This window comes from Gallinula chloropus (genome assembly GCF_964237585.1).
Source record: "Gallinula chloropus genome assembly, chromosome: 3".
Taxonomy (NCBI): Eukaryota; Metazoa; Chordata; class Aves; order Gruiformes; family Rallidae; genus Gallinula; species Gallinula chloropus.
In genome coordinates, this window is record NC_140087.1 from 67,636,501 (window position 1) to 67,652,593 (window position 16,093).

The 16,093-nt window shown below is 45.3% G+C and overlaps 1 protein-coding gene across 2 annotated transcripts in view; it reads right to left on the reverse strand.

Moving 5' to 3' along the window:
- Positions 1-160: 160 nt before the first annotated feature.
- The window catches only part of VPS54 (VPS54 subunit of GARP complex), a gene marked incomplete at its 5' end in the record, with an annotated part of 42,824 nt that continues 26,891 nt past the window's right edge, over positions 161-16,093 (reverse strand). For both annotated transcript variants that reach the window (XM_084261347.1, XM_084261346.1), the window contains 8 exons: positions 161-1,385; positions 3,412-3,506; positions 4,364-4,471; positions 7,987-8,067; positions 8,178-8,299; positions 9,859-9,946; positions 13,425-13,530; positions 15,070-15,133. In XM_084261347.1, coding sequence (XP_084117473.1) covers positions 1,280-1,385; positions 3,412-3,506; positions 4,364-4,471; positions 7,987-8,067; positions 8,178-8,299; positions 9,859-9,946; positions 13,425-13,530; positions 15,070-15,133 — 770 coding nt within the window. In that variant the 3' untranslated portion in view covers positions 161-1,279. The remainder of the gene's footprint in view (positions 1,386-3,411; positions 3,507-4,363; positions 4,472-7,986; positions 8,068-8,177; positions 8,300-9,858; positions 9,947-13,424; positions 13,531-15,069; positions 15,134-16,093) is intronic.

Consider the following 16,093-nt stretch of genomic DNA (forward strand, 5'->3'; position numbering starts at 1 on the left):
GAACTGAACTCACTGTCCTGATCACTATTGATTTCTTAATGTTTCTCTTGTATTTACATGCAGACTTTATTTTATAAGCTTAGTATATATAACACTGGTACGTATCATTAAAGAAGTGATCTTTAAAAACAACGGTGATTTTAGAGCTTTATTTGGACTGACAATTAGTGACATCTGTTAGGCTAACAGATAAGCATGCCTGTCTGAAGAAACCATCGGCACACGCGCACTGCAGACCATTTCATCATACATGATCATCACAGGGTTAGGCACTCAGACTAGGGGAAGGTGAAGAGGTGTGAGGTGAAATACACAGGCACTTTTACTTAGTACTGGCAGCATCCAGTCTTAAAAGGTAGTATTAAAAACTCTGAAATAAGTTAATCCCAGTTGCGCCTTCCTTAACGGTGCAACTTTGCATCAGCAGCCTTAAAAACTTGAGAATTCCTCCTGCCCTGGATTCCGTGGCTTTTTCCTCCCTCTCTACATGCGGGTTGTGTGGCAGGGGCCTGAGTTGTCCGCCCCTGACCTTACCTTACAGCTCTTGGCTGGGAGATGCAGGAAGCCATCCCCACAGCAGCCCTTCTGCTACCTTCAGATGCTGCCAGAAGCCCACTGTTAGGTCATCACGGCTACTGCTGATCCTATACGGAACAGCTTCTGTGAACTGACAGGTTGTTAGAAAACCCTCTCTTCGCCTGGCAGTTTAGAGCCCAGCTGTGAGAGAGCCCCCAAAGCAGGGCTGCTCCCTAACAAAGCTGAATCCTACGTGCAAGCAATCAAAAGACATTTATTTATATAAAGTTCTGTAAAAAAATAAATTTTAGAACAGCATTGTTTCATAGAGAAAAACATTTTCTACAGAGTTCCAACTGCAAGGTTTTTATATTGTACCATCATTAAATAAGGTGGGACACCATGTGAAGTTCATTGCACTAGAAGAAATGCAAAGCATCTTTTTAATATAAAGATATACAGAGCATTCTAGACAACTACAGCTGTGTTACAGCTATGTGTTCTTTTGGATTTGGTCCAAAGAAACCTGAGTCTGTTTCCAGAGAGAATGAAAAAGACCATTGCACAGACAGCTGATCACTTGTTTCTTGCCGAAGGACACTGAGAAGATCGCTCCCTGCAGCTTGCTCCCAGTCTAGTTTCCCCGACTATCAATAGTGTCCTTTCTTGGACTCCGGTCTTAAGTATTCACCTCACAGTCGTCACACTGCTCAGAAGAAAGTCGGTCTGTTGTCAGAGCCAAGTGACTGTTCCCAGGGGATTATCACCTCTTCTGCTCCCAAATTTCAGCCATGTTTAGGTCTAAGTTGTTAAGGCCTTTCAGGGCTTGAAGGTTTCCAGTGTAAAACGCTACATCAGAAGTAACCAGTCTGCAGTGAAACACACAACACTGTTAGTGCCCAAACTGATCCCCTCTTCCCTGGCTTGTCGATGCAGCAATCAGTCAGGCACACAGGTACACCAGCGCACAGTCAGACACTACGTCCCGGTTAGATCAGTTCGAAACTCGATGCTGCGGCAATGGTTTGTCTTACAGGAATGACAGGACACGATTGCTGCTCGGTGTGGGACTGGTTATGGGGAAGGGAGATCTGACAGCCAGGTCAGAAAACCCAGGAGGAACTGGGGCATCTAGAACTTCTCTTCCCATGCTGCAATCCCCAGTTTAACTTGACATAAACCCCCGATTCCCCTGCAACTTGGATTATTAATTATCACAATGTTGGCTTACATTAGGCTGCTACAATACAGAAAAGCAGCCAAAACGCAACAGTGTTTGTGACAGTTGGTGTGGGGTTCAAATCCCTCACACATTGCTGGAACTACAGGGAGGACAGAAACCTGATCACCCACTTAGAAAGTAGCGAGATGTAAGCACAGAATTGGTATTTTCATAGTAAAAAAAACCCCAAACAAACTAAGCAGCATTCACAGACCGGGTTTTTTTACTATTATTACAGAAAGGGGCAGTTTCTTTTCTCAAAGGGCCCCAGCGAGGCACTCCCAGAGCTGTGCTCTAAAGGGCGTAACTGCCACCATGAAAGACATGGACTCAGGGCCGCAGGCAAGAGACCCTCCCACCAGTATGGATGGCGGGGGGGGGGGGGGGGGGGGGGCAGACGTGCCTGCAGCACGGCCCCAGGACCACCTGCACCCGCCCCACCGCCCCACTGTAAAGCGATCACAGAATCACTAGGTTGGAAAAGACCCTACCTGTCCTCTACTAAGCCATATCCCTGAGCACCTCCCTCATCTACCTGTCTTTTAAATACATCCAGGGTCAGTGACTCAACCCCCTCCCTAGGCAGCCTGTTCCACATCCTGACAACTCTCCATTTAGGCTACACACCCATATGCTTCACCCAGAATCAGGAGGAGCAGCTTGAGGACAGCACTGCACCCTGCTCATACTGTGCTAGAACCCCAAGAGTGAAACTCGCCCCCCCTACACACACAGAGCGTGCTCTCCTTCCAGCTGGGGCTGCCACAGCCTCACTCCCAATCCAAACACCTCAGTAACACCAAGGGCAACTCTGTCATCTTCTGAATACACCACAAGCACAGAAAAACATTCCAGATAGACTCTCACAGAGTGCCAGGGCAGGTAAGCATAAGCAGGACAAATCAGAATAAATTGGGCAGGAACAAAACCCTTCTACATTCCAGCAACATTTGAAACATTTATAAACTTTCCTCTCTGGCTTCTTCACCCTAAGACACTGTTTTCCTGCATGTGGGTAGGCCAACTGAACTTCACCCTTACTACACAGCAAACACATTCCCCCAGGTCATTGAGAGAGATTATGAAGCCTGGCATTCCAGGGGACAATCCAGTTTACAACAGGATTCAGCCTGTGGGACACCAGGCCTGGCCAGCCACACCCTCTGAGGAGAGGGACCGCTGACCTTTCAGTGAGGGGAGGGTTGGGCTGGGGCAGGAAAGGGCCATAATCTCTGTTTCAAATCTAGTTCTGCTGTAAAAACAATTCCCGTACAGAAGCTGCCCATGGCAGAGATGAAATACTGCTTTTTCCTATGTTTGCTTTGCTAGCATCATGAGTCATCATCCACGTTTCAAAACTGCTTCATGAATCACTAATTCTTGCGAATTAACCCACAGCTACTGCTGTCACACAAAAGGAAAAAGAGAAAAGCACTCCACAGACTGAGGGAACCTACAGCAGGTTTCCAGCAGGACGATGCTCATCTCTCAATCTATCACCAAGCTGACTGCACTCCCAGTTCCTAGGGAAAGGCACAAGGCCTTCACTGCCAGGAAGCTCCAAACGGGGCATTCTACAACCCAGAGTGCGGCTGCATTCAGCAGCCACAACTTTCCTCCAGATTATTACTGCCAGTAAATAACCAAACCCAAATCCCAGTGCCCAAACATACCCATTCAGAGGTCCTCCATCATTGACTACATTTAGGTGGGCGAGCTGCCTCTTCAGGTGCAGTTTGTAGCTTGCATTAATTCGTAAGAACAACATCTAGGAGAAAGCACAGAGTAAGGAATCATCCCCTTGCTTGTGTCACCACATCCGGCAAGGAAATACATTGCAAGCACATGAAGTTGCTAACCATTGGATTTGGTTTTGCAATTCATGTGATTATTTTTTCCCCCCTTCCACCAGTCCTTCAACTTCCTAATCTTTCTGACCACATCCAATACGGAACACACAGGGCAGTTCACACCCTCACTTATTGCCACATGTTCCACCTAAAAGCCATTTCTTCGGAACATGAATTTCTCTCCCTGTTGGCAGAAACTTCTAGCAACCCATATTAAGGGGAGAAGTTAACCAATCTCTTTCCTGTACTACAAGCACTTGAAGTCATGTTTCCATGAAAAACCACAGAAAAGAGTGTAAAGCGACCGCTTAATTTAGTGTAAGAGAGAAACCACAACTTGGGTGTATTCAGTGACTGGACCAGACCTCCCTGCCCTTAGATTTACAACACTGCTGCAGCAGTAACTGCAGCGAAGCAGAGGAACAGCTGGCACAGTCTGGCTGTGTGATACGTTTAGGGACCTCGGGAGCCACTAGCATCACAGAATTCCCGAAACAGGCTGTACCTGAGCCCCAAAGTGTTGCTGTTTGTGTAGGATCTCAGCACCAATTCCTTAACCTCTCAGTGTTCTGCATGTCTCATCAGTCTCTCCACACATCCAAACACTCACTGCAGTTCTGACCAAGCTGCCTGTGGGACCACTGCTGACCCCTTTAACGTGTGGGTGACACAAAGGCTCTAAACAAGACTTTCTGCCCCTCCTAGACAAAGCCGAAGTCTCTCTTGCTACTGAGTCAGTGGGAGGTGTTATGTGAACCTCAAAAATAACATTCACCTGAGTTTGCTCCTCAGGAAGGAGATCATATATAGCTTCATGCATCTTTGCCATTTGCTTGCAGATATTCCTGAAGCATGTTGAAGGAACAGGAGCTTTCACTTCATACTGCAAATAGAACCAAAACCAGTTACTCCTTTCTGCCACCTTGAAACAGTTAATGGAGGAGAATTCCCAACAGCCATCTGAGGTCTTGCACAGTTAATGATGTCATGAAGCATGGCTCACTCAGCGAATCGAAAATTAAAACGGTTGCTGGGCACGATCTGATTCAGCCAAGCACTGACATCATACACCCTCCTTCGTAAGGAAGCGGGGACACTCCAACCCATATGGAATCTGAGGGTTTCCCAACTTCACCTACTCATCATTGTGAACACCCGAACCGCTTCTCTGCGTTGCTCAATACTGTGTGTTGGTTCCCAGTACGCTGTGCATTACAGATGTGGAGAGGATAAACCCTGCCAGCCACACAGCTGCACGGCGTGTGGCCAGCTAGCTGGAGTGCTCCTGCAGATCTGTACGCTACAGCAACAGACAGGCACCTCTGACAAGTACACCCTTCGAGTACTTTGTGGGAGCAAACTAATTCTCTGTGATCACATGCACCCACCCAATCTTCTGAAGGAACACGGAAAGGAAAGCATAAAGAAACGGAAGCTCCTGAAAACTCAGTATTGGCCATAAAACATCAAACCAAAACCCCACAGAAATGCCGCAGAAACACATCAGAATACAAAGCAGAAAGTGTCCCTTCTCCCAGTGACCGAGATCAACAAATAAAACACTGGAAACCACCAGTCTGGCAAGAGACTCGCTCAAAGGTAACAAATCTCTTATGTCCCCACTCTGGATAGGGAAAATCTGAACAAGATTTCAGAAGCAATCTGTAGAACTGAGCTGGGAACAGGGACACCGATTCCTGGGAGAGCCTGAGCTAGCACAAGCCTGGGTTAAACACTGGCAGGTCACCTTCAGGAGGGTGACACTTCCACAGGGAGCCTAGCACAGTTCAGAGGATGAGCTGAATCATTATGACCAAATATTTACAAACACACGGGAGGAGATGCTCTCTCTATGCCTGCCCGAATTGTGGAAGAGAACAAAGCTCGGCTAGGTGCGAGAGGAAAATAACAGAAATGGAGAATTTTCAGAAAGACTTCATGGAAAAGCCAAACCAATGACCTGTTCTAACAGGGGAAGCAGCAGAAAAGTAGATCTTACTTCTCCAGGAGCCCTGCTCTCTGCACAGGGTAACTGCACAGTGTCCAGGACTCTGTCTTAAGACACAAAAATTAGGCACCAAATGAAGTAGAGTTTACCAGAGTAAAGCCAAGGGGAACTATCAGGCTGTGGCAACGGCCCTTGCATGACTACACACAAATCAAACTCTCTGTCGTTATGGTGGGGGGGGAGGGCAGGGAAGCAACAGCATCAGAAAGAAACATGAGCTCCAGCCCTGAAAGTTGCTGGCCATTTTTATCTCCAGCTAAGGTCAACAGCACGTAATACCACGAGGGATCAGACAAAAATTTACTGCTCTTCTGTCCAAACAGTCACAAGACAGCAAGCGCCAAGAGAAGCTAAGAACTCACATGGGATTTTTTTTCCATGACCATTTATCCCTTTCTGAAACCTGTGCCTTTTTCACTCGTTAATTATAGCTATTAATGCCCCCGTTCCTGCTTGATCTCCGTGCCAAAGAGACGGGTGCTGGGAACTGTCCGTGCTGTCGTGAAACGCCTGGATGAGCGCACAGCCTCATCCCAGTGGCACTGCCTGAAGACAGCTCCTGTTCCACAGAGCTCCCAGAGGGAAGCAGAGCCTGGAAACCTAAAAGTAGCTCACCTACATTACTCAAGTGCCAGGTCAACATCCCATCTACTGGACCAAACGATCTGTCTCCCACAAAGCAGGTTTCTTGAGGGTGCAATGTTTGGCTTTAAAGCACCCTGGGCACACATCACTAGGAAACTTGCTTGCTGGCTCATTCCAATCTACACACTTCGAGGCTGGTGACCGCTCTATCCACAGGGCACTGAAACATCTGGGCTCTCACAAAGCCACACAAACCGAAGAACATGCTGACACGGTTGTGCTGACATGCCTGTTTACAAATTCCCTGGTTTTACATCCTTCACAGCCTTCAGTGCCAAGATTTCATTATTTCAGGAACAAGACATGCCAAATTAGGGGGTATGTTAGGAAGGGAGGCAAATCAACACACGGCCTCCTTCTCCCCTGTACTCCGTGGGTCCCATTTACATGAGCCAGGCGCTCTCAATCAAGCGTTTAAGAGCTCTAACAGACAGGAACAGTCTCAGTTTCTATCTCACAAGAGGAGATAGGGCTGTGAAGATGGAAGGATGGTAACTGATAGATATTTAACAACTACCATTAAGAACGCAGACTATGTTACAGGTTTGTTCTGGCTAAGGAATTTAGTATCAATAATCTAAATTCTTGCATTATTTTCAAGAGATAAGAGGTAAAATGACCAAAAAGCCCAGTTACTTCATAGAACAGACCACTATTTGGACCTTGAGAGAAGGGCATAAATGTGTTTTAAAAAGCATAAACACAACAGGAGGCGGGGAATCCTCATTCAAATATGTTGGCTTTTTTCCTCCACTAAGTTTAGGTAACATCATGACACAGATGAAAAGAAAAAGCACAACATAAAGCAAACAAAGTAACAGAAGCAGCAAGTAAGACAGACATGATGCCTGTCACAGCCGCCTCTCTGCAGCCTGTCCCCAGCCTGTGCTCTGCCAGGGAGATGCTGTGCTTCTCATGAGGAAGAGGTTGCCCCAATCAAATCAGTCAGTAAAGAATGATTTTTTTTTCTCTCACTAAATAGCATGGCAGGGTTTGTTTGTTTTTGTGTTTGTTTGTGTTTTTTTAAGATCATAAAACCCAAAGCAAAACACTAAGCTTTAAAATCTCATGTACTTCAGCTACTGGAGCTGCGGGCCCAGGATGTCTCACCTCTCTGAGTCAGAGCAAGTGGATCCAGCCCAGGACGAACCTGTTCAACCGAGTGTCCAAAACCCAAAACTCACCCAGAGCATTTCACAGGACAGCTATTAACGCTGCAACACAGCAGGCTCTGCTAAGGGCAGACCTCTAGTCCTCTGGCCTGCAGCCCAATAGATGGGCTGGTCCTTTCCCTCCAAAACCACCTCCTCCTCTGCTGTTCCCTCAGCTGCAGATAAATGACACACTCCCCACTTCCAAAAAGGCACTGTTGGGAAGAGCAGGAAATGGGAACTGGCTCGATCTGAGTGCAGACAAGAACTGTCAGTGGATAAAACTGCTGAGGGTAGGCGATCACTTCCTTTTGTAAACACCAGAGCATCTGCTGAAGGTGGCTCTGTTACTGCCTCTCTGTTACTGCTGAAAGAGTAAACAATTACTTCTTCTGGGGGTGAAGGTAAATGACACCCAAGTGGCACATGTTAAGATGAAACACATTTACAAGTACAGAGCTTTGTATTTATACACAAGTTCAAACAATTCCCGATTAGGAAAGTTTACGACTCCATTTGAAACATCTAGCCTGTATACAGTGAGTCCTTCAATTGCAATTTAGAGAGTGTATAATTATTTCCATAAATCATTACCTTGGATAATAGTTTGTCAAATAAGCTATCCATTATGGCAACGAGCTTTGCTGAAATTTCAGCTATGTGGTCATGATAATCCTGTAACAGAAGAAAGCAAGTTTTATTTACTATCTAACGGCATTCATATTCTTTGGAGCACAGTTAAAAAGCAGAACTTTGTGTTTAATTAGAAATGCCAAAAGAATTACCTTTGTAATGTGGTCAAAATGCCTGAGCATGCTAAACTGCTTCGGCTGCAGTCGAGCTTCAAAATGAGCCCTGATAATAGGAATGTAGTGTACGATTAGCTGTAGGCAACGTGAAGAAAGGGCTGCAAATCCAGAAGCAAGAGAGGGAAAGAAAAATAACTTCATTATTACACAGGAAGAGTAATTTTGTATAGACTATCTCTCCTTTAACATCAATTACAGACCCAAGACAATTTAACACGTGGGTTCTGGGCTGTGGTGGGTTCTTATTTTTTTAAGGAGGTAAGCATTTGTTTCCACTGGAAAGCTCCACCCAGTGAAGACACCAGACTAGTACCTATTTATTCACACCCAGTTTCTGTAAGATATGGGATAAGGGACTAATTTTACAAGAGTCTTTAAGTGTCTACTTGACATTTTGAGCCCTGAGCACATGCAGACATCAGAGAGATCTCAAAAGACCTGACTCATCAGCTACCTAACCTCGGCAGCCACATTCTCAAGGTGTCGGTATTTCTTCTGCAGGAGGTGTACATAAACACCCTGTCCTGCCAGTGCTGAGCTGCCCAGAGCCTGAGCCTGCTCCTGCCCATGGTGCCAGCAGGAGCCCCAAAACTGAGCTACTCCTGGGTACAACAGGGCCTGAGCCAGCAGCAGGACACAGGGCGGTGCCAACATGGTCACCACACTGGCCAAGCCAAGCCTTCTGGAGAAAAGACCCAGCCCAGCTTTTCTCTGCTCAACCGTGTCTGCTCCCACACTATATCCCACAGCCCCTTGGGGGGGCATCTTCTCAACCCATTCTCCTCAAGCTATCCCCTTTTAAAAAAGGGGAAATGCAGACTGGTAACCAGGACACCCTGAAACATGGCAACTGCACGTTCACATGCCTGCTTCAACCCATCAACCAACGGCTGCAGTTTCAGGAGACAGTTTAAAACTGAGGGTCTTGGGTAGCATGTCAGACCTCCCTATAGCATGACACTGGGCACCAAGTTCTCCCCAGCTTTTCAGAGCAGCTAAAGCAGTCCACACAGGTAACTCGGGACTGGCAATGCAGCTGAATAGATGCACACTGAAAAGGAGAAACGCGAAAGCCCAAACCTGAGCTTGGATTCAGCACACAGACTCAGAGCCCTGTGTTACCTGACTGCACTGGGACGTTCAGCCACATGAAGGCCACCCACAGAAATGATTTCCTGCGCTGCTGACAGGTGACTGGTTACAGCCCGCAGGAGCTGCAGGCGGACACAGCCTTGCGAACACAGAACCGCGGGGCAGGCGGGACAGCACAGCTCAGCGAAGCGCAGGGGAGACAGAGGTTGGGCTGCATTCCTCTGCCCACCTAACCCCAGGCTCAAGAGCTGAACCCTAAGCAGCTCCCAAGCATGCCAAATCACCACTGAAAATAACAGCTACACCTTCCCACAGCCAAAACGTTTTCACAGAGAACTTGCTAGCCTGTGATTTGCTCTTACATTTCCTTCTTGGAACACAGTGAAGCTTTACATTTAAAGTGATCTGGTAAACAGCAAAGGGATTTGATGGGTCTTACCACCTTCTGTGTTCTATCCATGGCAGCGTGACACAAACATAGTTTATCACAAACATTTATGTCTGTTTTTTAAAGACAAAAAAAGGGCAGAAGAAGCTTGAACATTTTAAACGCGGAAATCCATACCTAGGTTTTTCGTAGTGATTGTTTTCAAACCAACAACTTGTAATGCCCCAGCTCCAAGCACTAGTTGGCAACTTCTAGAGTTGAAATACTGTGAAAAAGAGAGTGAAAATTTATATGGCTTCTTTAGCAGCTGCACACAACCACAGGTCAGAGCAGAATTCTGTAAGATCAAACAGATTATTGCAAAATGAATGAAGCCAGCATTTGGGTTTTGCAGACCCCTCCTTGTAGGAGCCCATGACTTAACTAGTACAACAGCAGCTTTTTCACCACTCTCAGGAGTCACTGGCTGACAGTGGTTTTTAACTCTGCTTATAATAAAGCACTCAAGGGAGGCAAAGGGAGCAAAGGGAGGCAGCAACACAGCTATAAAAATACAGTTAGCTACTCAGTGATTTCAATCCAGGAGTTAATTTCTGCTTCTCTATGAGACCTCAGGGTGAGGCTTCTGTCAGCATGAAAGTAAAGTAGTGAGTGAGACCTGTCCAGCCTTTGAAAGCCGTGCACAAGAACAGCTCTGTACCAGAAATGTGTAAAACATACTTCTCAAACTGGGGCTTTGGGTGGAGTGAAGGGTAAGTCACACTAGCTTTGCCAAGAAGAGGAGACCAGCGTAGTATCAGAATGGAAAATATCAAAAGAACAAGTTTCTGCTCTGGCTCTAGACCGTCCCCACTTCTGATGTTAAAGACCACTTGAAAAGCGCTGAAACTCACTGCTGCTGAAGTGGCTGAATCTGTTCCTCACAGAATGGCTACGGCTGCAAAAGACCTTCAAGATCATCAAGTTCAACCATCTATCCAGCCCTACTAGGTCCACACTAGACTGTGTCACCAAGTACATCTACTATTATTTTAAACACCTCCAGAAATTGTGACTCAACCACCTCCCTAGGCAGCCTGTTCCAACATCTGACAACCCTTTGAGGCAAGAAATTTTTTCTAATATCCAACCTAAACCTCTCCTGATGCAACTTCAGACTGTTTCTCCCTGTCCTGTCACTAGCTACCAGGGAGATGAGACCAACCCCCACCTCACTACAATCACCAGTGTTACAAAACACTACAAAAGGCCAAGATTAAGAAAGAATGCAGAGAAGGTGTTAAGCCATGTCAAAAACCAATTCTGTAAGAATTCAGGTGAATGGATGACTCGGGACTTGGCTTCCCTAACTTAGCTCCAGGAGAAAGAGATTATAGTCAAACGCACGCAGACCACAAAGGTTTCTGGACAGCAAGACAGTTCCTGTTAGCAGACTGTCTTATTTTGGAATTCTGCTCCACCACTCAGCTTGAGATGCGGGATATCCCAGACTGGCTCGGGTAATGCAGCAGAGATGGAAAAGCCCTTGTTGCTTTCCCCAATTCCAGCTCCATCAGAGAGTAGAAGCCTCAGGGCGCACATTTGAACAGAACTGTCCTGTTGAAATTGGGAGGCAAAGCCTACAGCGAGCTGGCCCTGGTTCTCAGGCACCCACACATCTGCAACACAGAGGGCTCCCTCACATTACAGCTCCTCTCTTTTGGGGGCCACAATCACCCTTCACAGGGTTTGCTTCATGATAATGCAAGAAAAACCCCCAAATATCACACACCTGAAGTAAAAACAGGAAACAATTTTTTTGGCAAGTTCCTGCAGTCACAAACCTCAAGGCCAGAGTGAATATGCCATGGACACGGCACACCCAGTCTGGGCTGCCAGGGTGGTGTGTCCAGTGCCAGAAAAACAACCCAGACCTACTGCCACAACTGAACCTGAGCTAAGTGTGCTCCCAGACCTGAGAGAGGCATAATCTACTCTGCTCTCAGACAGAACTCGGGATCTGAAACTATCTGACCTTCATGTCATCTCCTCCTCCTGAAAAGCAGGAGGAGATGATAACACATTTCCTTATGCCTCCTGGTGGACTTCAAAAGTAGATCCACCGAGCCAGAGACAGGTAAGTCCTACAGAGACTAAGCTGCTCTGAGGTATTAAGCTCAGGCTAGTGCCAACTCACTGGCTGCCTGGCAGACGACTGAAAACAGGCTCTATAGAGGATGACAGACACTCGTACTCTGCCGCCGCCTTTTGTGAATATTACTCTGCTCCCGAACAGCCTGTTGCAGACAAAGCAGTGAGGAAGCAGCATGTGTGAAACATCAAAAGAGCAATACCCCCTCCTTGTGACTGCTTGGAGGAAAGCATTTCTGCATTCTGGCAAGCCTTTTCTCATCTGCATCAAACAACTCCAGTAATTATGACCACGTTTTTGTCCGTACAAGGGTGTTGTTTCACTCCAGTCCTAAACAGCCTGGAATTCCATTACCTGGGAACACTTTGCAGCTGTTGCCATCACAGTAAAGACTAGCTCTTGCTACCTTTGAAGCCTGTTAGCCCTGACAGCTGTCAAACAAAAAGCATAGTGAGCTGCAAGGATACCTTGAGCGGCTCTTATTTTGTCCAAAGTGTAATAAATGAGCTTTTGTTTTTGCTAGCTGTTCTGGTCATCCTTCCAACTGATGGCACATCGTTGATAGGAAATAGATTAATTAAACTGCACAGATTTAATTACCAAGGAACGAAACACAGACATCAGAGCTAGAACTAGATATGGTCAGGAGAGAGAAATAGTGCAAAGATGTACATCTGTCTAAGTTTGTGGCATCTGCTGCTATTCTGTCTGCCTGCAAAATGGTGCTGCAAGACTTGAGTGAAGCAGCAGCTGGAGAACAGAGGGATGTCCCCAGCCGTGGACTAACCCATTTCTCCTGAATAATGCTTTCTAAGGAGGTGGTTTGTGGATGAATCTGAATGATTACTTCTGGGTGCATTTCTCATCCTCCACATGCAAAATTTACTTCTGGAGAGCAGAATCTATTCATCTTTTATCAATTACGCCCATGTTAAGAACCCTTAGACCTGACATAACCTTTGTGGGCAAAGACACAAGTGAAAACCTTGAAATAAATTAACTTTCAGGCTTTGAAGCCTATATATGACAGTTTTCATGTGCATTCCTGTGCTCCTTGTGTTTTTGATTACTCATATTGCCTAGCAGTGTCTGTGCTTTACCAGCTTTCCTCTTCTCTACTGAGAAATAAATGACAAAAAAGTCCTGGTCTTTCATCACTGTTAGCTTTTACAACAGAAGCTACATCCCACAGTATTTTTCATGCTTCTACTGATTGTACTTCTGCTGACTTGTAAAATCAAGGGACTTGTTTCCTTCCTGAATACAGATAGATCTCTGTGACACCTGGGATCAAATTGCTTTTTCTCCAGCAGGATTAATCCTACAGCCAGCCTGAAGGACAGGCAGCTGTAACAAATGCTACTAGATGGGATTTCCAACATTCCAGGTGAACAAGAGGAAAGACAGCCTTCCTCAAATTAATTCACACAACAAACCGCATCTTTAACGCCCTTAGCTTAGAAGGCTACCTTATGGCACAGTAACAAGCACAATCATCTCCAGACAATTTATCTCCTTTATATGAAATCACAAAAGCACATTACAGAGAGCAAGATGCATTCTCTGCCCTGAACAGCCCTGACCAGCTCAGACAGTACATTTGGAGTCGTACCTTCAGTAGATCAGACAGGCGGGTAAGCATGTCAGTCGTGATGGAAGGAATGTTATCCACACACTGGCAGTACTCAAGGATTATTCTTATTAATAGCAATACTGTCCTACAAGAGAAGAAACAGCCAAATATGTCACCTCAGTGCATGGAAGACATTGAAAAAAAAAAAAAAACCAAAAAACAACACAGGTCAGTCACGTTGATAGAAATCTACCTAAGGCTAGAGGTTACAGCATTAAACAGCCTCACTGACTCATCTGAAGCAGAAGCAAAACACAGAAGATATACACATACACTTATAAAGAATGCCCATTCCACGGGGTGGAGTGACTGCCTCACCAGGGCAGAGAAGATGGGGAGAAGAACCTCCCTCAACCTGCTGGCCATGTTCTTATCACTGCACCCCAGGTACCACTGTCCTTCTTGGCCATGAGGTCACACTGCTGCTTCATGCTTAGCTTGTCCATCAGCACTCCCAGGTCCTTCTCCACAGTGCTGCTTCCCAGCAGGTCAAGCCCTAACCTGTTCTGGTGTCTGAGGTTATTCATCCCTAAGTGCAGGACCCTACACTTGCCCTTACGGAACTTCATTCGGTTCCCCTCTGCCCAACTCTCTAGTCTATCCAGATCTCACTGAACGGCAGCACAGCCTTCTGGCGTATCGGCCACGTCTCCCAGGGTTGTACCAACAGCAAACCTGCTGAAGGTACACTCTGTCCCCTTGTCCAGTTCACCGATGAAGAATTTGAGTAAGACCAGACCAAGTCCTGATCCTTGGGATCACCACTAGCTACTGGCCTCCAACTAGACTAGACTCTTATCCTTTAAAGACTGTTGAAATGCCTCCGCTCAACCTGGCATGCTCCTTTGCTGTGGTACTAGTAGGCTGGCACAGAAGTTCTGAGACACCAGCTTCTGTTTCTAACTGAACAACGACGCATCTCCATGAAGCAACTTTGACAGCTGGTCAAAGGCATTATATAAATCAGAACTTTTAAGTTTGGGGTAAATTGATGTTAGGGCTCTGAGGAGGGAATTCTTCAGGCCTTGCTCCTTCCTCAAAAACACTCTCATGTATATTTAATGCTTAAGCCTCGCAGTCTTTGGAAACACAGCATGCTTTTAAATGAAAGAAGTAAGTGAGTACATATTTTTAAATGTCTTTGATATAACCAGCTTTAAAAGCTACTTTCTGATCCAAAGCAATCAGGGTACTAAGAAATAGCGTATGTGGTTTCTGAGATAGCCCGTATCTCATTTCTTATCCTCAATAAGATAAGCAATCACTCAGTAGTGGACTCAGGTAATTTGACAAGAGATAACCTATACTTGAAGAAATAACAAGTGTGCTATGATGACAAATCTATATTTTCATGTCTCTCTGTTTTCATGAAATAATTGGAAAAAAACATATTCAAATGAAACCATCAATTTCAGCCTAGTCATTCAGAGAGGAAACAGCTTTTTAATGTGCAAAAGAGTTTGCAATGTTTTGTAACCGTTTGGGAACTAAAAAGGAACAAGTCTGTGGAAGCAGAGAGGTTTTTTATTCATGTAAGATTGCTGAAGTTGTTAGTATTCATCAGAGTTCCACTCAAAAGTTCTTGCCAACTAACCCACAGCTACTAGAAAAGTGTGCATCTTACCCAACTGTTGCATATTTTTGTCCTTCAACAATAAGGAATTCAGTCGGCTTTCTTTCTTCAGTAACTGGATGTTTTAGCAAGAAAGGAAAAGGGATGAGTTGAACTAAAAACAAACACAAAACACACTAGTTTCTAAAAATTTAGTGTTCACTTGCTAAGGCTTAAAAAAAACCCACAATCAATTTCTAAGGCACTGCTTTCTTTTACAATATGTGTTATATAGCTGGTCACCCATCATAATAATCACAAACTGTAAAGCTGCTTTATTATCTGCTGGGATTTTACATCAAAAATGCTCCAAAGTTCCACAATCATTATAGACTTCGAAATTTCAAATACAACAGGTTACTAAAAGAAGCAGCAGAAAAGTTGCTAGGTTTTCTACTACATATTCCCAAGTGATTCACTGTGTCAATTAGTATTCTAACTTAAAATTTCCTCCTCAGGCTTCACGGTAGAAAGTCTTACTGATGCAGTTTTTCATGCTAAATTTGATGCCACCAGTTTTACACCTTCTTGAAGGAAACTGCAAAAGCAACAGTTAATAAGCATGTTTTGGTGCTGTATTTTGTAACTGGAGTGATTACCACCTAATATGCCCTCTGTCACTGGTATATTCCTTTTTTTGAGGGGTGGACCGGGGTTCTCCATTATGACATTATCATACTGTCTTCCTTCTCATCTACTGCCATTTTCTTTCCCCTCTATGTATGACTTCTTCCCGTTCTTGCTGTTCACACATATTCATCTGTGCAATACTGGATGAGAATCCTCACAAGGTAAGAATGCATTATGCATTCCCGTTTTGCACACAGGGAAATAGGGCACGAGGAGGGAAAAAGTGACTTCTGAGGTCAAGTAAGGTTTCTGTGGCAAGGTAAATAATTGAACATACATGAGTTTTCACTTCCATGAGCAGCCACATGGCATGTTGCCTTTCATTTGAACAAACGACAGATGAACTGGTGGGAAGGAGAAAGCTTTCTTTAAATCAAGGGGGGCTGAGCACACACACACACTCTCT